At 33.2% G+C, this 21,531-nt stretch overlaps 3 protein-coding genes across 9 annotated transcripts; 1 reads left to right on the top strand and 2 right to left on the bottom strand.

Annotated features, from left to right (window-relative positions):
* The first annotated feature begins 716 nt into the window (after positions 1-716).
* On the top strand, positions 717-2,698 carry LOC100499633 (ELF4-like protein). 4 transcript variants are annotated; one of them, NM_001250546.3, is made up of 2 exons: positions 717-1,119; positions 1,842-2,698. In NM_001250546.3, the coding sequence occupies exon 2, from the start codon at positions 1,877-1,879 to the stop codon at positions 2,219-2,221; it is 345 nt and encodes a 114-aa protein (NP_001237475.2). In that variant the 5' UTR covers positions 717-1,119; positions 1,842-1,876; the 3' UTR covers positions 2,222-2,698. The 4 variants fall into 4 exon arrangements, with proteins under 4 accessions (NP_001237475.2, XP_025984834.1, XP_025984835.1 ...); XM_026129049.2 differs by having other exon boundaries at positions 722-1,206; positions 1,842-2,509; XM_026129050.2 differs by lacking the exon at positions 717-1,119 and adding an exon at positions 1,214-1,580 and having other exon boundaries at positions 1,842-2,509.
* A 2,075-nt stretch (positions 2,699-4,773) lies between these two features.
* LOC100778178 (developmentally-regulated G-protein 2) lies at positions 4,774-11,305 on the bottom strand. Its single transcript, XM_003528426.4, has 12 exons — positions 11,162-11,305; positions 10,983-11,064; positions 10,700-10,767; positions 9,384-9,460; positions 9,018-9,198; positions 8,148-8,204; positions 7,453-7,527; positions 7,184-7,303; positions 5,951-6,121; positions 5,713-5,826; positions 5,400-5,570; positions 4,774-5,256 (listed from the first exon to the last, which is right to left on the bottom strand). Exons 2-12 carry the CDS (start codon positions 11,050-11,052, stop codon positions 5,161-5,163), a joined length of 1,200 nt encoding a protein of 399 aa, XP_003528474.1. The 5' UTR covers positions 11,053-11,064; positions 11,162-11,305; the 3' UTR covers positions 4,774-5,160.
* Positions 11,306-12,669: 1,364 nt separating this feature from the next.
* On the bottom strand, positions 12,670-20,012 carry LOC100775511 (transcription factor MYB884). Of its 4 annotated transcripts, none has more exons than XM_006582818.4 (9): positions 19,673-20,012; positions 19,168-19,330; positions 18,200-18,374; positions 17,592-17,635; positions 15,600-16,550; positions 14,507-14,638; positions 13,590-13,880; positions 13,394-13,456; positions 12,670-13,020 (listed from the first exon to the last, which is right to left on the bottom strand). In XM_006582818.4, the coding sequence occupies exons 2-9, from the start codon at positions 19,294-19,296 to the stop codon at positions 12,859-12,861; spliced, it is 1,947 nt and encodes a 648-aa protein (XP_006582881.1). In that variant the 5' UTR covers positions 19,297-19,330; positions 19,673-20,012; the 3' UTR covers positions 12,670-12,858. The 4 variants fall into 4 exon arrangements, with proteins under 4 accessions (XP_006582881.1, XP_014632817.1, NP_001240101.1 ...); XM_014777331.3 differs by having other exon boundaries at positions 17,592-17,626; positions 19,673-20,006; XM_014777332.3 differs by having other exon boundaries at positions 12,913-13,020; positions 13,353-13,456; positions 19,673-20,006.
* Between the last annotated feature and the right edge of the window lie 1,519 nt (positions 20,013-21,531).

Genomic DNA, 21,531 nt, shown 5'->3' with positions numbered 1-21,531 from the left:
TACCCTACACATAGGATGCAATCTAACAGCCAGAATTGTGCCAAAAGTCACTCAATTTAGTCATTAATTTTATAAATCTGTACTAAAGTGACCGTTGTGTGTGAAAATTTTTATTATACATGATAAATTTGTTGTCTTCTAGGATAATTACTTTAAAACTTGCACAACATATGATTTTTGATTCATCAAAGTTGTAAAAGGTTTTACTCTTGCCAATTAAACTCAAAACTCAAATGAATGTTGTTTAATAACTTTAGAAATTAAAGTAATATTCCGATAAATTTAAAAAATAATTTAATCAATACTCATAATTTTTGAATACCAATATAATACATTGGTTTAATCCTAATCAATTCCACAAACTACATTAAATATTGAGAATGAAAACTTGGTTCCCCGTATTAATTCTATTCAACTAAAGTGAAATTTTCTCATGTAAGGATAGCTGTAAAAAAAATTTAAAAATACCCGAAGCCAAGACAAGAAACCAATTATATATATATATATATATATATATATATATATATATATATATTGGATAGGTTAAATATTAACGAAATATCTATTAATTTTATTAATAATTAATCTTATCGAAGAATTGATTAATTAGCATGTGTTTCTTCTAATTAGGCTTTTACGGTTCATGAAACTTAGAGTATTATTTGGATCACTATTTAAGAGAATCAAACTGAGTATTGTTCTGAACACTTGTTGGTATACACCAATTATATATAGACAAGAAGAAAAAGGCATGTAAATGTATGTTATGTTACATGTTACATTACGCATGTGTGGTGTTGGCATTGGGGTTCAGTGTGGAGCAACTTGCAAGACCAAACTTGTTTGTGCTGCGCTGCGCTGTTTTGTTTGTGCCCACAACGCACCGTGGTTGATGTAAACGAGGTTTTAACGTTATCATATCATCTATCATCTCTTCTCCTTGTTTTTTTCTCCATCATTTCAGGGCTTTCTTTCTTCTCTTTTACCCTCACTCACCCCCCATATTCTATTCTCCTCAAAATATCTTTCTATTTTCCTCTCAACCCCAACAAAATTCCAAATTTCCCCCCTCTCCTTTTCACGTCACTTAGCACAACCGGGATGCTCCACTTTCTCAAGGTAAGATCACATTCCTGGGTTCTTCAAAAGTTTGCGTCTTTTCGTTTCTGGGTCTCATGGGTCTGTCTCTTTCATCCTTCAATTGTGGTTAGTTTATTCTTAATTGCAGAGTTGAATCAAGTTTTTATTTTTTTTATATGGGTTTGTGTTATTTTATTGGGAAAGGAAGACTTATTCTGGTATTGACTTGGCTTTTGGGATTCCCACTACTGTGGTTGTTAGGTGCTTGTTTTGTGTTGTGTTGTGTGTGTTGTTTCCTCCTCTGTACCATCTTGATTTCATTGGTAACAGTAAAAGGAAAAGGTTCTTTCTTGTGGAAATTAGAAAAGGGTCCCTTGCTTTAGGACAGTGAGAGAGAAAAGTATTTCTTCCTGGTGATGTCTTTTGATTCGTCTCTGGAATCTTATGCAAACCCTTCCTTCCCTTTTGCTTGCTTGCTTGGGAGATAGAGGAAATAATAGGTAAAAGTATGTGTGTTGTTGATCATTGTGTTTCCCAAAATTCCTGTTCCAACTGAGTCAACTTTTTCAATTGCTTTTCTCATCTGCAACAATCAGCTAGATTAAGCATCCTATTCCTACTTGATTGTCTCTTTATATTTAAATTTTGTAAGAACTCTCACATTTTTGTCTCTTTTTCTTGTTCTTCATATTCATCATGGTTATTAGTGTTAGCTTTTCATTCACTTGTTATTGTTTGTTATTATTATTATTTTTTTGCAGGATTATTTGCTAACTGAATCCTAAGTGTAATTGAGATGGACGGTGATATATTTGGAGAATTAGGCAATTCAACTCAAGTAGATAGCAGGCTTTTACAGGTATTTCAGAAGAGCTTATTGCAAGCTCAAGATATTTTGAATCAAAACCGGTTGCTGATCAATGAGATAAACCAAAATCATGAGTCCAAGATGCCTGATAATCTGAGTAGAAATGTGGGTTTGATTAGAGAGCTCAATAGCAATATCAGAAGGGTGGTTGATCTCTATGCTGATCTTTCTAATTCCTTTACCAAGTCCAGAGAGGCTTCTTCTGAAGGTGACTCCAGTGGGACTTTGAAGTCTGATGGAAAAGTCAACCAGAAGAGAATTAGATCCAGCTGATTGATTGAATTTCTGCTTTCACGCAATCAAGAAGTTTATTCTGAAGCTGGAAGGAATTTGTTTGGTGTGAATGTGTAACTTCCTCCAAAGTTATTTTTGTGCCAAGTCTTCCATATTGGTTTTATGTTTAGAGGCCCAGAGATTTAGTTAATCATCTGATTTATAAAAGTAGCTTCAATTTGAGGACTATACACTTGTGATTTTTGTGTAACTCAGTTAACTTCATGAAATGGAGCATGTTCACGGACCATTTAGGCAAGTTTCCAAGCTTGATCTTCTTAGATCCAATTGATATTTCGTGGTTAAGTTCTGGATAGTTATTCATTTGTTCTGCATGTTGATCATTTGGTTGGTTGTTGCTAGTTGCTTTCCCTTTGGTTCTAATTTACTGCTTAATAAATGTCATCATGTATTGATGATTGTGGCCTTTAACCAACACTTTCAGCAAGGATTAAAATCTAGGGAATTTATATGCTGAACTTTTATAACTTCAAAATGATTTGCTTATTTGTTTTCCTCAGCTTCCCGTCTATGAGGGGGAAGCAGAAACATGTTCAATAATATTAATGAACAACAACCTTTTAAGATATTGTTCTTCATTATTTGTTTGGTGGTGTGCAAAGAAAGCGACCATATATTGACTCGATCCTGGTCACCAAACACGATTAGGACTGTCTTTGTTCATAATCAGTTAATCATGAAATATTATTGGAGTTCTTTGATATGAACACTTTTATTGGCTTTTGGGTAGGATAATAATGTAATTGGCATAATAATTGCTACAGAGAGAATACTAAAATAAGGAAAAGTGGCATTCTGCCGAACTGTGAAAAAGTAGCAATAATTGACTTTAAAGTCTTTATTTGGAGGTTCAGATGCTGAGCCTAGGATCCATCCACACACACTTTTTTTTAAGATAAAGAGCTTTAGAGGAAGTTAAAGAAAGATCTTTAATGTAATTCAAATAAGAGTTTAATTCTTTTTATTTTGACTTGTGTAGATTTTGGTATTTATAGTCTTTTCTGGTGTCGGTCTCTATGTTCTCTTTGGTTTAAGTATCTGTTTTTTTTTAAAAATTATTTTATTAGCATTATTGACTAAAATACCAACAATAGTTATAGGATCCATGGTTAAGGCTGTGTTTGTTTCGGTAGACAGAAACAATATGCAGCGGATAGAAATAAAGGATAGAGGTTTGTTACAGCTGATGGCAAGAGAAATAGATTTATAATTGATGGGTGTATTATTTCTTACTTATTATTATTTTTATCTCTCATCTTTTTCTATGTCTCTTCAACTAAAACATCTTTACTTTTGCCTTTATTTCTCATCTATTTACACCTTTTTTATTTATTATTTTTATCTATCATATTTCTCTTCTTTATACCATACAAGCACAGTCTAAAGGAGAGCTTAGGTAATGTTTGATTCCCTTATCACTGTTTTAAAAACTGTTTTTCGGAACAAATTTACATTATTCAGTAATCAATTTCTCATTCAAAATCATTAAACTTTGAAAATGTTCACAAATTTGAAAATAAAAAATAATTAGAAGATATTTTCACAATTTCTTCAAATGCTCTGTTTAAGTATTTAGAGGACATTTTTTTTTATAAATATAAATGGAGAGGAATCAAATAACACTGATATAATTTATATCAATTATTGCATAATTTGCCGATAAAAAAAATTATTATGTCATTCAATAACTTGTAATTGAATAATTTTATCTCAAAATTCAATTTTGGATTGAAAGTTGTTTTTGATTTAAATCATATATGAATCGTTTGATCCTTCCCTAATATAAATATATCAGAGACCAAGCACTTTTAAAAGGGAAGAAACAAATTTGAAAAACAACACTATTTTTCAAAAACAAGTATTGGGCTGGATTTTGGCATTGGGCTTTGAGGACTGGGTTTTATTTATTTTTATGCTTATTTGAATTAAGATATTAAGATATATACTTAAATTAATCTGAACTATACATTTATATTTTTAAATCATTATATTGAAACATATATTTTTCACTAAAAAATATAAAAAAAATATTTTTGTAACTTTACAATAGATACTTAATGTTCTAGATGGTGCTAATAATTCAGAACTAGAAATTGTAGTTGGAACACTTGATTGATTTCGATCAAGTAGTAATATGCTAAACAAATTAATTTTTTCCAAAGAAAAAAAGTATTGCTCTTATTGCCCGTGTTATTGTTCTATAAACTACTGTGAGGTCTTGGGACAAAGGATGTCAAATTGCAGTGGCACACACCAGGCTATATATACATTATGGAAATTGTTTGCTATAAGCAGCTTAATGATAATGAATTTAACCAGTCAATAAGCATGATTCATGTTTTTTTGCTGGTTGAATTAATTATCACCAAAGCTGCTTCAAAATTGCCTTGGTTCCAAAATGTAAAATCTATGTTGAATTACCATTTGACAAGGCTCCTAGGATTGCGGTCTCTTCCTTGGACAGGATATCAAATACATGTATCTTTCCCAATTAACCATTTTCTAAAAAAGATACCTCAATTCCTCATAAATTTATCCTGAATTGAGATCTTTCGGCTCAACTTTATTCAAGTTTTGCCAAGGGAGCAAATCCATTTTTCACCCTGAATTGGTCAAAATACACACAATTTTCAAGATGCAGTACCCGTTTCCTTTACTTTCTGCTTCTCTTCAAATCATAGATGCACACTTCATAACTGATAAAAACTATTATTCAAAAGAGGGGGAGGGGATGTTACAACACTTGGGTGACAAAAAAATATAGGTGCCCCACTTAGTGCTCAGGAGGAATTTTCAATCCTATGTTGCATGAGCAATCAAGATAAGAACCTTTGCCTTTGGATGTATCATCACCTATAGTCATTTTTCCCATCCACTAGGCAAAAATCAATGATGAAATCACAGGCTGTGTCATATAATTATGTCTTCAGTGGTGCCTTCTTCTCTCTGTCAGATATCCTGGCAGGAGCATTGGAATGTGATTTAAATCGTCCCCTTCCTCCCTCTTCCTTTTCCTGAAGGATACATATATATCACATTCAATCTCTCAACATCAGAAATACAAAGGTGTGCAGCAAGCAGCAAGTAGACAACAGAAAATTTGATGTATCAATCAGTCAGAGAACAGAAAACAAGATGAAGGGTTGGCTTTCCTGACCTTTTTCTTCACAATCTGAACAACATCCTCGTCATGAAGATTGTGACTAAGACCACAGTGCTGCGGGTAATGCCTTGCACTAGTACCCCAGACCAGAACATACTTCACATCCTTCACCAAACTTCTGTGTATATGGTTGCAGAAGTCTTCTACAGTGCAGCCACCTCTATCCTACAACAATTTTTGCCAGAGAAAGTGACATCTCTATATGATGGATTAGAAGATTTAAAAAAAAGGATCCAAAGGTTTTCAAAATAGTTAAATAGAATAAGGGATACTAGTTCATAGTAAGCATAATGTTAATGCAACATACAGCAGAAAGAACCACAGGATCACCAAAATCAGGCTGCTGGCCTTGTGGTTTTGTGTAAACTCTAACCAGACCCATTTCATCCCACATCCTTGCAAGCAGTCTGTCTAAGTTCAGCTGTTTACAACAAGACAATGTGTTAGTAGTGTTACCAACATGCAAAAAAAGGGTGAGAAAGGAAAAACAGATTTGCTAAAGCCTAATGCTCTTTCTTCTTCAGACAATGAAAATATTAACCTACCTTCAAATTGCAGCTAATGACAACAGAATTTGGTTGACGGGCTAATCTGTCCACATCATCAATACCAATAACATCTATCTTGTTGTAGACATATACACACTTCATGTATTTTCGGTTTCCTTCAATGACATCTATGAGATCATCCACTGTAGCATCCTCACGGAAAAGGATCTGCAAGTAAAATTGTAAGCTAACTCCCTTGACATAGGTTGGTAACAGAAAACAGGTATTCAATTATACTATAGTAAATGCAGTAATGGAAATTACAAAGTTTATCAAGATGATGTGGTTCCATCACTGATAAAAGCCAGTTATAGCATGACTAGCCTAGATAGTCCTAGCTCTGCTTTTCATAATCACAGTTTTCATTAACATGGAACTTCATTTCTACATGGAAAGACAGTAACTTAAAGGAACAAGTGCTATCAAGGATTAAACTTTGCAATATCGATCCACTCAGTAAAATGAAGTCACAAAATATAAACAAATTGCAGAAGAAAATGAAGTCACAGATAAGGAGTTCATTAATATTTTCAGGCAGCAAATGCAAAGTGGCTTTTTGTTTATACCATGTTTACTAAGTTTTTCATTCTTCAAACATCATTAAGAATGGAAATACTGCATATTTCCACTTTTATTCATGGACAAATATGTTCTCCTCTTTCCAGAAAGAAAACAATGACTATAGCAAATAAAAAATATTTAGGAATATTAAACTAATTGTTAGAACTAAAATCATTCTCTGCTCTTTGCCTGGAGTTTAAGTTTTTAGAAGTGTTAGTCTTTGACCTTGTATTAAAGCCTCTATGATGAAGCAATTAGGAGTATCATCTTTGTTGCTCCTGTTCTTTATAGTTTATAATAAAACTATATTTCAACACAAGTGAGCCGGCAAATTCGTGCATACCCTGTGACCAAAAGGCTGTGTGAAGCAACAAGTAAGAGATATAAATTCATTCACAGACCACCAGCAAACAGTTTAAGGTTTTGTGAGGGTTGGCCTTTCACAGTAATAATCTATACAACCATACTACCATATGGTAAACAAAGCATGCTTAAATCACCAATCATCCAAGCGTCACAATTTACTACACTTGCACTGCGCCATTTAAACAAACTATGGAAGTACCCCAGCCGTAAAATTGCAAATTTAACATGTATTTGTGAACTATAATTGCATGATTAGAATATTCCACAATTGCAATTGACATTACTTTACAGTTTGATATATACCTCTGCATTGTGAATCTTGTACTCGTGCAGAATCTGATAACAAAGCTTCTCATCCACATGAGTCAAAGGCAAAGTGCTGTTGAATGAAATGCCCCCCGTCTTTTTCTTTTTAAAATATATCTGCCAAGAAATATAAAGCTCCAAATTAATGAGAAAATGATGACAGAAATATATAAATCCAACTCAGATCATTATGCTAATGCTATACATAAAATATATGCTTCATGTCACATACTCTAAAATAATGGGGCAGTGAGGCACAATCTTACCTGAGGTGGTCTCTTGTTTAACCGCAAGCCCACAGCTTCGAGCTCTTTGGTCAATATTTGCCTATGACCCTCACTCTGACACAAAAAAAAAAGGTCATGGCAAGAAAATTGAGAGTTTGCAATTTACATTCAAATAAATACTTTTATAATTTATCTAAAAATTGTAACTCTGAAGCAATTTCAAATGCAACATTGATTGAGAAAATGGATCACAAAATAGTGAGCAGACACAAAAGCATTGTGATATGCTAGCACTATTCTTTGCATGGTAGGAGACCTGTTAAAGAAATGAAAAGAAAAGGGGAAAAGGAAAATATGCAGAACTCACATTTATTATTTACTAAGTGGAACACAAAGTAAGAAACATTATCCATTAATATAATTATTATCTTGTGTACTAGCAATATAGGATAAAAAGAATTATGCAAGTGAATATATATGTACAAAAAAACAATTAAAAGTGGCCATGCCAGTGAGTAAATTGCAAAATGAAAAGGCAACTAATTTAGTTCTTGGGCCTGTTTGGAGGGTGTCTTTAATAATAATGCTTAAAGAGTCAACACGATCTTAGCTACTTGTTATCCCTAGTTAGAATAGTAATTTACTGCAATGAGCAACATATCATTTTATCAACTAGCAATAGTAACAACATAAAGAGTAAAAGGCAGCTTTAGAAAATGTAAAACGGCACTTACTTTGGAAGCATCAAGAACCATCAATACTATGTCTGAAGATTTAGCAACAGCAATAACCTGAGAAAACATTCAGAAAACAAAAATCCTGCATTGTTAATGATAAGGAAGCCACGCTTTCCAAACAATGACCAAAAAGAACGAAGCATCATCTTAGAATTTGAGGATTACTCAAATCTTATAAGCACTTTAGGCCATATCTATAGTTGATGTGGAATCTCAAACCACCTAAGGACCAACATCCCAGAGCTGCACTATACAACACTTCACTCAACCTTTAAAGTCAACCTCTCCTAGTAGCCCGTTTTGAGACACTGAACCAATTCTGAAAGGCCAGAATTAAGGTGAGCAAGGGAGCTTGCAACTAAGGCGGCTTTCCAACACACCCCCTCACACCCAAGGGATAGGCTTGGAGCGTGGCAATGCAGGTGGGCCAACAACGGATTTATGATAGGTTTTGATATTCTCTTAAAATTTGGGCTTTGTGTCCAACTCAACCCCACAAAACTGCCTTGTAAGGTGAGGACTGCCTAAACCTTATAAGCACTATTTAGGCCATATCTCTAGTCAATGTGGGATCTCAACCACCTAAGAGCTAACGTCTCATGGTTGCACTTTATGACGCTTCACTCAGCCGTTCTAGTAAGCCCCTACAAAGGTAGCCTTTTTCCGAGACACTGTCAACCAATTCTAATTGGCCCCAATTAAGTTGAGTTAGAGGTAACTGAAATCACATTCTGCTCAGTAAACACTAGACACCTCTGTTTGCTGTATTAGGAAGTATAACAGCACTATTTTCAAATTGATTATCAATTAAAAGAAAAAATAAAACACCATCCTTGGCATGATAGAAATAAGCAATTTTAGTTTTACCTGTCTTCCACGTCCCTTGCCTTCAGATGCACCTTCAATAATTCCAGGAAGATCGAGTAACTGAATTTTAGTATCATTATAGTGTATAATCCCAGGAATACAGGTCAAAGTAGTAAACTCATAAGATGCAGCTTCAGAATGTGTGCCCGTTAACATTGTCAAAAGAGTAGACTTCCCCACACTGGAACAATGAAAAGGAAAAATGGAAAGGGTTAGTAGTTTAAATAGCCCACATAAAATTTAAGCAGACACCAAAACAAGTACACACACACACAACTTATTTACAATCATTCAAGGAAATATAGCCCAATGTAACTGTAATCAATTAAGAAAATTAATGGGAAAGAGTCTTTTTTGAAGACAGACCTTGGAAATCCAATCAGTGCAACACGTCCATGACCGAATTTTGTAACTTCAAATCCTTCTCCACCTCCACTAGAACCCTATTACAGAAATTGATAACAAGTTAATATATCACACCCTATAAAAATGTCTACAGAAGAATAGCAAGCTGTGGCAGACAAAAAATTGAGAAACCTAGGTACGCTGAAAAGAATCTATAAAAGTCTAAAAGATTCACTAACTAACCAGATTCCAAGTACAATAGTTATAAGAATTTGTCAGGACAAAGAGGATTACTAAACAAGAATAAGAAGTCCTCCTAAAACAAAGAAAAAAAAAGAAAACATAAAAAACAAACTCAAGGAAACAAAAAAAAACAGAACAATTGAGTAAATTGAAAAGAAAAAAATCACTGAAAATTGTTGTGCTAAGCTACCATGTAGATATAAGTCAAGAAGGCAGTTGCACTACTAAAAAATTATGGGGAAGGAGTTTTAGATAACAGAATCCAGCATCTCAGTCCATCCATAAACAGTAAACACTATTCCATAACCCAACAAAAAAAAAACATTGCTATAAAATTTTATTCTTCCTACTGATGCCTTCAAAATTAATAAATAGAAATTGATACAAGAATTCCAAAATTCAGACAAATCCATTACTTCTTAAAAGAATTCCAAGACTGGGGAAACCGAGATCATAGACAGAGGAAAGCCACCAATCGCCTCTGGCTAGGCATTTGTCATTGTTCTCTCTTCTAAGAATGTATGCTAATGAAGTAGTGGCAGGAGCATAAATTCTTCAGTAGGTCAAACAACAATACAACTAGAAATAAAAGTTTAGGGTCTGATTATTATTCTGGCAAAGGCCAAAATACCGTCAATGCAAAAAGTTAGACAAAGCATATTTTCTCCTTTCCTAATCTACAAATATTAAAACAGACCTCACTCTACAGAAAAGTAAAACATCTACTAGAAATCTATGAAATCATTCTAGTAGTCTTGAATTGTGAATTGCATCATGTGAAGAGCCAAAACATCCTGGTTGCAGTGGTTGATGCAAACTGCATTAGGCTGTGGTTGTGGACCACAGCTAAGCCTTAACTGCAACCACAATTTAAAGTCTTTTGCTTGCACATGCAATCAGGTTTCTCATTTTTGCAAAAGGATAAGAAGTATCACGAATCAAACTAACCAAGTTAAAAGGACAAGTGCCATTCAATGATCAGTTAAGAGAAGATAAACATACAACAAAAGCTTGCATAAATCATCACAAGAGATCGAGTAATAGCAAACTTAGAATAACAATATGATATAAACAGTAACTAAATAACAACATACTTTTGGAGGCTCCAATAATTGTGTCCTTAATTTTGCTATTTTAGCCTTGAGCTGCCCAAGATGATACTCTGCACAATACCCAAATTCAAATGCATTAACAATCACGAAATTATCAAACACAACATGACATAGAAGATAAACCCCAACCCAAAACTAGACCATAGGACCAAATAATTATTTTAAAAAAAAAGTAAGAGAAAAAACAAAAACCCAACAAAAAAAACATTTTTTTGGGGGAATTGTATGGTTAATAGAATGAAAACAGAAGGCAGTGAATGAGTACCTGTGGCTTTATTTTTCTGTGTCCGAGCCATCTCGGCTTCAATTTCTTTGATCTTTTCAATGATACCCATTTTGATTTTCCGCTGTAACCAGCAAAAGGGTAATCAGCTAAGCTTAAGCAGAAGAATCAAAGAAGAGACAGAAAAAAAAAAAAAAACAAGCTACGATCTTAGCTCTCACCGGAAAACACACACAGTAACACTGTCAGAAACGCAGAGGGGGAGAGCGAAAGATAGAAGAGTAGGTTTGAGAAGAGAATATTGGAGTAGTATTATTATTTCAGGCCCAGCTTTAACATCCTCTTTTTGGGCAAAGTTTTATATTGAGAACTCTTATTGGGCCAGCCTAATTATACTTACATAAAGGGTGTTTCTAGGTGCACCCAGAATTTTCTTAAAATATCAAAACTGCCTGTGTTTTTTTTCGTATTTGTGATGGGTGTGCGTGAGGGTGGTCCGTAAGCCTTTCAAGTTATTTTTGTCATTTCATCTTAAGTGTTGGCTGGATGCACCTAACAACACCTTTACATAAATCAATGTCAAATTAGGGCTGACCAAATATATAAATAGAGAAACAAAATTGAACCTTCGAATTTTTATCAGTCGTCAAACTTAATTCAACAAAAAGGACCTGATTGAGAAATTTTTGAAAATTAGAGGTTTCGAAAATAGAACCTAATTGAACATTCTAAAATAATTAAGGGACCACAATAATTAAGTCTTTTTAAAATTGTTCAAAATGAAATAAAATAGAATAGCACAATCCATCTAATATCTCTCATCTTTTCCTTCTCTCTACTTAGGGTGGAATGAGATGAAAATAATTTTTCCTCCTCCATTCCAACTTTTTTAGGTGTGTCCACTTCAAATGAACAATCTCATTTTTCCATGCAATAAAACATAAAAGTAACTATGGCCTGCCATTTGAGTGAACGTTGAGTGCAAGTTTTTTCCAAACACATTTCTTTCTCCATTTCTAGCCCAGGAGAGAAATTAATAAAACCATTGCATGAGGCTTCAAAATATAATTTCATTCGTTAATAATATTTTATTTAAAGTTAACAGTCACTTCATAAATAATATTAGTCTCTGTATAATGCTAGCTAGAGTTTGATCAAATCCAAAATGGTTAACATTTACTCTTCTTAAATACAGTGTTCTCTCAAGAAATTATAATAAATAAATACTACCAGCAGAAGACTATCACACTATCAGAAAATCATTATAAATATAACTTTATAAATAATTATTACAATAGTCACTAATCTATTAGATAACAATGTACTTTTTACATTATTAATCTATTAATTTATTCTAATTAAATTCTTAAAACAAAATGCATTCTTACCTTTTACAAAAACCATGTTCAACTGGACAAAATAAAGATTCCACGAATGAAAATAAACTTCTATTCAATCGAAAACACTTTTTGACATTAAAAGTCTCAAACTTGCACAAACCTGTTTTTATTTTCACAAATTTATTACCATTTGATTGATTTCTAAATCAACCCTAGAAAGTAAGATTAGTAAAGTGTTGCACCTTTTCCCTTATTATTCAGATAGTTGCAAAATTCATTAAACCATTCGATTAACAGCATTAAAACAGAAATACAACGCCAAGTCTAGTATTAAACGAACACGATTGTAATTTAAAAGTGAGAACCAAAATTTACAACCATCAAAACAGTGAGAACCAAAAAGTGACACGATTCTATTCAACGTTTCAGTGCATAAACATCTAATCAATCTCTCAACTGTCTACAAGATTGCATCTACTTACTCTCTATGCATCCAAGAAAGGATTGGTCTAACAAAGTTCAGAAATTAGTTTTTTAATATTTTTTTTTTGTTGCCTGATAAGGAATTTAGTATTTATTTACAAGTACCCCGATCTATCTCCATGCACACTCCCTCCACCAGATGCTAACTGGCTTGAGCTATAATTTGGAGGCACTTGAGAATTCATCTCAGCAAGCTCTCTTACACGCAGCAAAATTTTCTCAGGAATGGGAGCCGTACCATGCTTCCGCAAATTTATCTATATACCAAAATAAAAATACATGTCAGTATAATAATGGAAACTGAATTTATAACTTATAAAATTTCTCATTTTAGAACAGTAATAATTCCCACTTTTATAAAGTCAAGGACAAAGGGATTCAGTAAACAGGAACTGCATGAATTTGCAACCCACAAAAGCATGCAAACTGAAGAGCATTACGCAAAGATGGCATTTGTATAATAGTATAGCAACTTCGTTAAAGGATAACCATTAATGGCATCTCAAGGGTCAAGGCATGCATGCTTAATTCAGTTCCATGCATGCATTGGCACTAGACATGAGGTTGAAGAAACCTAACTTTAACCCACCTCTACAAGATCAAATTAAGATTAGTATCATAAATTTTTACCCCCTCATCTGCAGGTGCAGGTGTCAGTGCAAAGCTAGCTTTGAGCAAGTTCCTCCACTTGTCCTGAAAAGCAAAATGTGTGTTCAATGTTTGCATGCAGGAAGACCAAAATCTAGCCTTGCCACATACTCTACCATCTTTAAAAAAATCAGAACTGCACATGACTTAGCTTATTACCAGACTTCAAAATGATTACCTTAAGATCAACAGAGGTACGATATGAGTATGATGCAAAGGAGAGCCGTTTGATTTCGGACCACCTCCCTGCTCCACACCGTGACACACCTTCCACCAATTTAATCACCTCAACAAGAGTCCATGCACGATGATGCTTCCTCCTCATCCCTCCTTTTGCAGTAGGAACAGTAACTATATTATTGTCATCTGAGGTATGGCTGGATGGATCTGCCCTTTTTGGCCTCAATTCCTGCCGTAGCTCAACCGGGCCTATTACTGGACACTGCTCTTTCACAGGTTCAGAAGAGGACTATTTCGAACACACCCACCCACAAACAGAAAGAACAAAAAAGTCATGTTATATATTAAATAAAATAACAAAACAATGTCATACTATAGTTGTCAGTTATCTCTTTTTCAAGGTCCTACACATGAAAACTTGTAGAAATTTACCTAGTTCATTAAGCTAATGCTTCAATTACATGTCATGCCACTTACTATCCCACATCAAGGAAATGACATTCAGGCTATTTGATCAGGCTACTTAAACAGTACCTTCCCAACACCTTACAGATAATATATTCAGATTAGAAACAATTAATTAGAATCGATTATTGACCCACTGCAAAATAGAAATTTCAATTGCTACCATGTTGAGTTCAAGCATTCATGATAAAAAAATATATATAAGCAAAATAAGCAATAAAGATGAGAAGCCAAAAAACATTTTAAAAATATAAAATTGAAACTTGACAAAATCAACGCATTCGCGATTTCTCCAGGTGCTATAACATAGTTCCCAACTCCCATGACAGGTTAAGAGTTATCAAGCACTATAGCAACACTTGTCTTAATGAATTTCTTCTTGTGTATGTGTGTTTCAACAAATAAAAAAACTACACTTTCTACCATTATCAAAGGCTAAGTTGGTCTTACTGGTTGATGAAACTTTGAAGGCATTCTTGACTTCAAAACTTTGTCTGGAAACTCACTACCAGCATCAGAACTATGCTCAAGGAGCTTATTACTCAGTTTTTCAGCCTCACCCATGCTAGTTGGATGGAATTTCTGAAACAAAAACATATTTTTTTCTGAATGTAAGAAAATAAAAGCACTTTCCAAAATGAATAACAAAATGGTATCAAGAAAATTCTGCTGGAAAGACATAGCAGTAGTAGAAAGGCACCACTGGAAAGGCATGAAGCACCTAAGGGACATTTCCCAGGCATGCTATAATACACAGCAAAGCCTGAAGACAACATTGATAAGAAGCATTTTGATAAGAGTTGCACCTCTATCACATTTGCTTTGACATTTAAAAAAATGAAGAAAAGGGCAAAAATTATGTATTATGTATCTAACTCAAACAAAAAGATACATTTAACTTGCAAACTAAGTTACTTTCTTTATCTTATAAAAGAACAAGTTGTTTGGTTTGAAAATATCTAAAAAAAATCTCATAATATCATTGTTGAATCTCAGAATAATTTAGAACATCTTCAACGATCTCATAGGAATGGTTTCCATATTACATGATTTCTATCCTAATTTGATTAATGAGGATTCTAGAGCTAGTATAGTGACCCGGCTTTTATGGACATCTTAAAAGCAGAAGTTCCTTCAATTAGCTTCAATAGAAGCTGCATTTTTTAAGTTTTTGTTTTGTACAAAAAATGCCACTTATTTTTACAAGTTTGTCTATAATTGCATTTGTCCTGACTTCTCTTTTTAAGAAGAGAAACCCACTAAAAAGTTGAGTCAGACCTAAATAAGGGATGCTGCTTTATATAAAGCCTAAACACATTGCATATCACACATCAATATTATATTCTATTATTCAGTGCTTCTTTTGCTCCTTCTCTACTTAAATTCCTATAATTTCAACATCTTGCATCAAGCAACAATAAGGACAGTAGAAAGAAACAGAAAACATGAACAAAAGGAATCATGCTTTACTGAGGGGGGTAAAGTTAACATTTAAAACGAAGTGTTGCACTAATATACTTACACAATTAACAGTATCACATACCATAAGAGATGCAATATCTTTTCTTGGACGACTTCTCCGAACCCGAGACACACAAGGAATTTGGACATCAGAACCTCCGAGAGAGTCTAACCTGGTGCCATATGTTCTCACCTCTGAAAAAGCATTTCTAGCAGGCCTGACATTCAAAGTTGGAGAAACATGTCCAAGTCCCATTGGTTTATTAGAAATTGACAACCTCGGATTGTGCTCTCTAGATTCATTTTCAGAGAGCTCTTCAATATATCTCTTTGTAGGTCTCCGAATTCTTTTTGCAGCTCTTTGTCCTGTCTGATAATTCTCATCTTCCAATCCAATTTCTGGTCTTGTTTCAGAAACAACTTGGTTATCTTCAATTCCACAAGCATTTACAGCAGATGAATCCTTAAAGTTGACATCTTCTTCTTCAGTCATATTTCCCGAAGAGATTAAAGATCCAGCATTCATATTTCCAGAACTTTCTTCTTCAAATTTTCTAACTATTTTGTTATTTTTAATAATGAAAGTTGTAGCTGAAACATCACACGAATTAGTTAAACTCATGGCAATCCTCCTTTTCAGCCACTGTTTGTCTTTAACAGTGGTTTCCCGACCAAATGTTACCTTAAACAGTTCATGCAGTTCTCTGATTGATAGCTTGTCCAAGCATATTTCTCCATCTGACATTGAAAGATCAGGCTTTAAATTGGAATAGACAGCAGAAGCAGATGATCCACTCTCTATTACTCCTTCTGAAGGTCTGGAACACTGATCAATACTCCCAGATTGATTACTATGAGTATAATTTAAACTTGATGCTATAGAAGGAATTTCCTGGCAGGGAGTTTCAGATTGAACCTTCCCATCTATGACTGGAAATTTATCAGCTGAACACTGGCTGTCTATATTTACATGAGAATGAGCAGGTGATCCACATGATATGCGTTGTTTCTCCTCTTTGACCTTTTGCAAAATCTGTTCAATGTATTACAAGAAATTTTAGAGGTAGGAAACAATATACTAAAAATACCAGGATATTCACACATGCAAGCAAAGCCCCCAAAACTATGTGGCAATGACCCAAGGGGGAAAAAGACCACAACATGTTATTATGAAAATATGGGGTAATTAATCACTTTCCAGATAAAAACCACATACAGTATCGTAAAGGATAAAAAAACCCATGGTCAAAGACTCATACGGAAAGTTAAATCCAAACAAGAACATATATTCATACTCATGATCAGGAAAGAAGCAATGCACGATGACACCTATTTTAACTTTCTTCTTGTGTCAAAGAATGAAATGTAGCAAAACTTGCAATATACATATCTAAATCCAAGCATAAATATATGCTATAGTTCTGCCAAACTAAAGTATCATCAATTATTCAGTGCAACAATTCTTAATTGGATAAACCTGAGTCAGTTGTTAATATGTAGAAATTTATTTAAGCTATCTGTTACTACATTACGCATACAAGGCAAACTAGTAATTTTCTTTTCTTGTCAGATAAAAGAAGAAATTTTATTAATCAATAATGAGGAAAATTACATCGGGAGAAAGTACACATTGGCTGTGCATGATTCATACATGGGAAATTGAATCTAGGAAGTAATCTTTTCTGAATCAAAATACATATGTCTTAACTACAAAATATATAATAGGATCTCCTGAGAATACATCTCAGACCCACATCTAATCTAAAGAAAGGGAAAATGTAATTATAACAGGAAAAAGCATGCTGCAACGACTACATAAAATGTTTTAAACTCAATTAAGTAATTAATATGGCCATCACTTGCTCTACATTGCATAATTTAACGAGGGATATGAAACAGATAAATTTGTTATTAAGTATGCTCTAACAGAAGGAAATATTAAGCTGGACACACCAACTTTTTCCAACTGTTCAAACAGAATCACAATAGATCAAAGTAGAGTTTTTTTTCCTTCTAATTCTGAAATCAATATAGAGAGGAAAGGAACGAGAAAAAACAAAAGAGATCTGATTACCTGTAATTTTGCATTCAGTTCCCCCAAATCTGCCTCTGCAGTGCCTAATTGTGAAACACCCACAGAATTAGTTGAAAGAAAATACGAAAAAAGATCTTGAAAGGGAAGAGAATAAGTTAACTGACACAGCATTTGCCTAAACATAAAATTTATGACCATATAACTAATGAGAGTATCAAGAGTTCATCAACATTTTAAATTAGATAATAGGCATTATACCCTTTAAAGTTACAAACAAGCTAAGAATTTCAGTAAATAATAACAAGAATGCATTTAGTGACAAAAAGTAATGTCCCAGAGATACAAAGCCTCAAGCCTTCAACAGATTTACACACAGAAATCATTGATCCCAAATTAATCACTGTAAAAATAGATGCTATATATAACTTAAAAAAAAATAAAGACACAAATTTTAGTCTTGAGAACAACTAAAAGAAGACTGAAAGACATGGACAACACTCAAATCCCTGGTCTTGGCAGAGATAAAGCTGCTGTAAAACAGCCAAGAAATCCCAGGATATAGTCTGATGTAACCACTACTACAAATGCTTTGGCATGCCATTCCAACATTGAGAAGCAACAGTAACACTAAAAGATTGAGCATGCACCTTCCTTACACTCCAATCGAAGCTTCCCAGAAGATGATCTTTCAATTGATATGCATTCCAAACTCTGTCCAGTGTTTGCAACAACATGCATTTCACTGTTTTCATACTCAAGAAAATCCCCCACCTCCATTACTTCATCATCTGTTGCAGGCACTAACCTCCCATCACCTTCAACCTAAAGATCATATCAGACAGACAACTCATAGAATTATGAATATAGCTTAAACAGAAGTATAAGTCACAAGAAAATGTAGAACCAAATAATAAAATATTTACTTTCAAATAAACTTCCGCTTTTCTTTGATTTAATTAAACTAAATCTTAACACAAAGTCACATTCCTTTTTCAAATTTCTACATTTTCATTTCAGCCATTACATAAGATTAGGGAAAGTGAGTTAACTTAAATAAAAAAAAAAGCACAGTCATCAAAGAAAGTAATTTATAGAACAACTATACTACAAAAGGAAGATGGGAAACCGTCAGGAATTTTGTTAATTCGTAGCTGAGATTGCGGGCCATTTCTGGAAAAAAAGGGTATCAAGGTATTGTGAATGCTATAATAAATAATAGGCAAACAAAAAAGTGACACAGCTAGAATAACAAGCAATCATGCTGATATTTATGCATATTAGAATTATTTATTAAGGATTATTAATTATTAGACCTAATCTAATAATTAATAATTCCTAATATGAATCAAAGAAAAATGAAACATTGGAACACTTCAGGGACAATGGTTAGGGTTTTAGTCTAATAAACAGGTAAATTATAAGGATAAAAAATAGCATCACAACCCTTAAAACGGTACTAGTATGCTGGAAAAAAAAAACACTAAGGTTCCCTAGCAACTCATTTCATCTTGATTTGTTGTCATCTAAGTATCAAACTAAAAAGCCTTAAAAACATGCATATCCATCCAAATTACAATGAGAAACTGAAAATTCAACGAACAATTAAATATGCTACCCGAACAAGCTTGTATACAATTGGGTTGGCAATTTGCTTCGGTGAAGACAAAGCTGAACTGCTTCTATCAACCCCACTGTCTTCAAACTTTCCATCATCATTGTCCTCAATTCCAACCACAGTTTCCATGGAGTATCAACCACATGCACCTCAAGTACAGAAACTGCAAAACCATAAAGCACAAAGCAAATAACTTACCAACACAAAAAACCCACTATTTCAACAAAATCAACTCAAACCCAGATAACGTAAACTGAAAATTGATACCATCAACACCTTAAACCTTCAAAAATCAAAACTTTCAGGCAAAGAAATCATGCCCCAGAAGCCTAAACCACCAATTGACCACCAATTACACACACACACAAACGCACACACTACAAAACTGAAATCCCAATTCACAAATGCCACAAAATGTTGCTCAGACAAAGAAATGCACAATTGGGGTCAATGAAAAAGTAAATTAAAAACAACCCAGATGATAAAAATTGAAAGTTGGACTCACCATAGAGTAGAGAACGATTGGACCTAGTAGTAGCCGAAGCAGCAGAACTCCACTCAGTAAACGAGTTGAAAAATGTTTTGAATTCTATGAGGAATCGTTTATGAGAAACTTCTTGGATACGTAAAAGGAAAATGAAATTGAACGACAGTGGATTGGGTTTTTTTTTTAATGGGAATTTAATTTAATTTAATTTTGCAATTAATTTTTTGTGTGTGGGTGTTGGGAGAGAATGGAGAGAGGTGTGTGCGTTTAGGTCTGCTTTTTGATTACGCTGTGGAGAGTGACTTAGTGACTGAATTGAATTGAGCTTCGGATTCGAAATTTTTTTCTGAAGTGAATTGAAATTGTTGGCGTGGAATCCGGATTTTTATTTTGCTTTGGACTCTCTGTCTGTACGTCTGTCTCTACATAGCTTTCAAAAAACACATCTTGGTATAGTTTATTTGGTTTTTAAGATGCAAAAAGGGTTTATTTTATTGTTTATCCATAGTTTTTTCATGCATTGAACTTAAAAAAATTGTTTTATTTATATTAACTGTTATGTTCATAATTAAATTTGTTCTTAATCTTTTTTTTAAAAAAAATTAACTTTAAGAAATTTTGAAAATTTTAAAAATGATTTCTGTCATCATGAGTGACGTGATATATACTTATTGTTAAGTTAATTATGAATTCATTGAGATAGTTAATTTAGTATAATTTAAAAGTCAACGTGCATTTATTATATTTAATGAATATTATTTTTTGGGTATATGTAATGAATATTATAAATGATGAGAATTTGAGTAAATTTAAATGTATGTAAATGTATAAACTTGATAAATATACCACCGAGCATGTGGATGATACAGGATTTTTTTTCCAGCCTAGCTAGTGATCTGAAGTTCATTAGATATGTGATTGTATTAAAATACTTAGAGAGAGAAATTGTTGTTCATATTAGTTCCGAAGGTTTTAAAAAAAAAATATTTCCCCCGGAAGATATCATATATGTGACTTAGACAAAAATTATTAATATATATATATATATATATATATTTAAAATCATGTTATATATTGTTGTATATATGTTAATCATTAACATATATAACCCAACTATACAATACAGATTTAAAATAATAATAATAAAAGTAATAATAAGAATACAATAATAATAATGTCAAATATAATATATAGGAAAAGAAGATATTTTATATAAGAGTGCGATGATTAATTTTTATAATTATATAATTATATATAAAATTTTATGGACTATTTAAAAAATTATGTGAGTTTTTATACCCCAAGTGATCAGAGGAGTGTGGAGCAAAAATTAAAGAGAGATCAATAGTCATGTAATCACCTGTTGTCTTATACCCAAAGGTTATGGAACTTTGCTTCCGGGATACACGTACTACTAAAAAATAAAGCCTTTTAAAATCAGTTTCAGTCGATGTGGAATTCTACTTTTTTCTGCATCGGTTATAGAGTAAAAAGTGTTATTTGCCAAACCTTCATAATCGGTTGTGTATTTAGCTGACGTAGAAATTTCCTAATTTGCATCGGTTCTGGACATAGCCGTTGCTGCCTCTGCTCTTCCTGCATCGGTTTTCTTATAGCCGATTTAAAAAGTTTTTCTTATTAAAGAAATAGATGATAGTTTTTATTAGTCCTGTTATGCATCACTTATCACTATTTTCAATTCATATCAATATATACAAGATGCCATGAAGTATTCACACATCTGTATAGATATAATTTCAATGAAAATTGAATGTCAGTAATATATAGCAGGGACGCATTTAGTCTATGTCTATCAGATGCATATAGTCTACCTTCTAGTCTTTAGCAAAAGCAGAGATATAAAATCCATGAACTAT

The sequence above is a fragment of the Glycine max genome, chromosome 7 (genome assembly GCF_000004515.6).
Source record: "Glycine max cultivar Williams 82 chromosome 7, Glycine_max_v4.0, whole genome shotgun sequence".
In the NCBI taxonomy this organism is placed as follows: domain Eukaryota; kingdom Viridiplantae; phylum Streptophyta; class Magnoliopsida; order Fabales; family Fabaceae; genus Glycine; species Glycine max.
The sequence above is the reverse complement of the archived record's forward strand: the minus strand, read 5'-3'. Positions and strand labels throughout refer to the sequence as shown.

Bases quoted from the DNA above. Each gene is read 5' to 3' on its own strand.
- LOC100499633 (NM_001250546.3), top strand. From the start codon at position 1,877: ATGGACGGTGATATATTTGGAGAATTAGGCAATTCAACTCAAGTAGAT.
- LOC100778178 (XM_003528426.4), bottom strand. From the start codon at position 11,052: ATGGGTATCATTGAAAAGATCAAAGAAATTGAAGCCGAGATGGCTCGG. The intron at 8,205-9,017 runs GTAAAACTAAAA...ATGTTTTCTCAG, and splicing joins GCAAGGGACGTGGAAGACAG to GTTATTGCTGTTGCTAAATC. The intron at 6,122-7,183 runs GTATATATCAAA...TTTTACTTGCAG, and splicing joins ACAAGATTCACAATGCAGAG to ATCCTTTTCCGTGAGGATGC.
- LOC100775511 (XM_006582818.4), bottom strand. From the start codon at position 19,296: ATGGAAACTGTGGTTGGAATTGAGGACAATGATGATGGAAAGTTTGAA. The intron at 16,551-17,591 runs GTAATCAGATCT...TACATTGAACAG, and splicing joins AACTGAATGCAAAATTACAG to ATTTTGCAAAAGGTCAAAGA. The intron at 13,021-13,393 runs GTAAAAATTTAT...TTTGGTATATAG, and splicing joins CTGCACCTGCAGATGAGGGG to ATAAATTTGCGGAAGCATGG.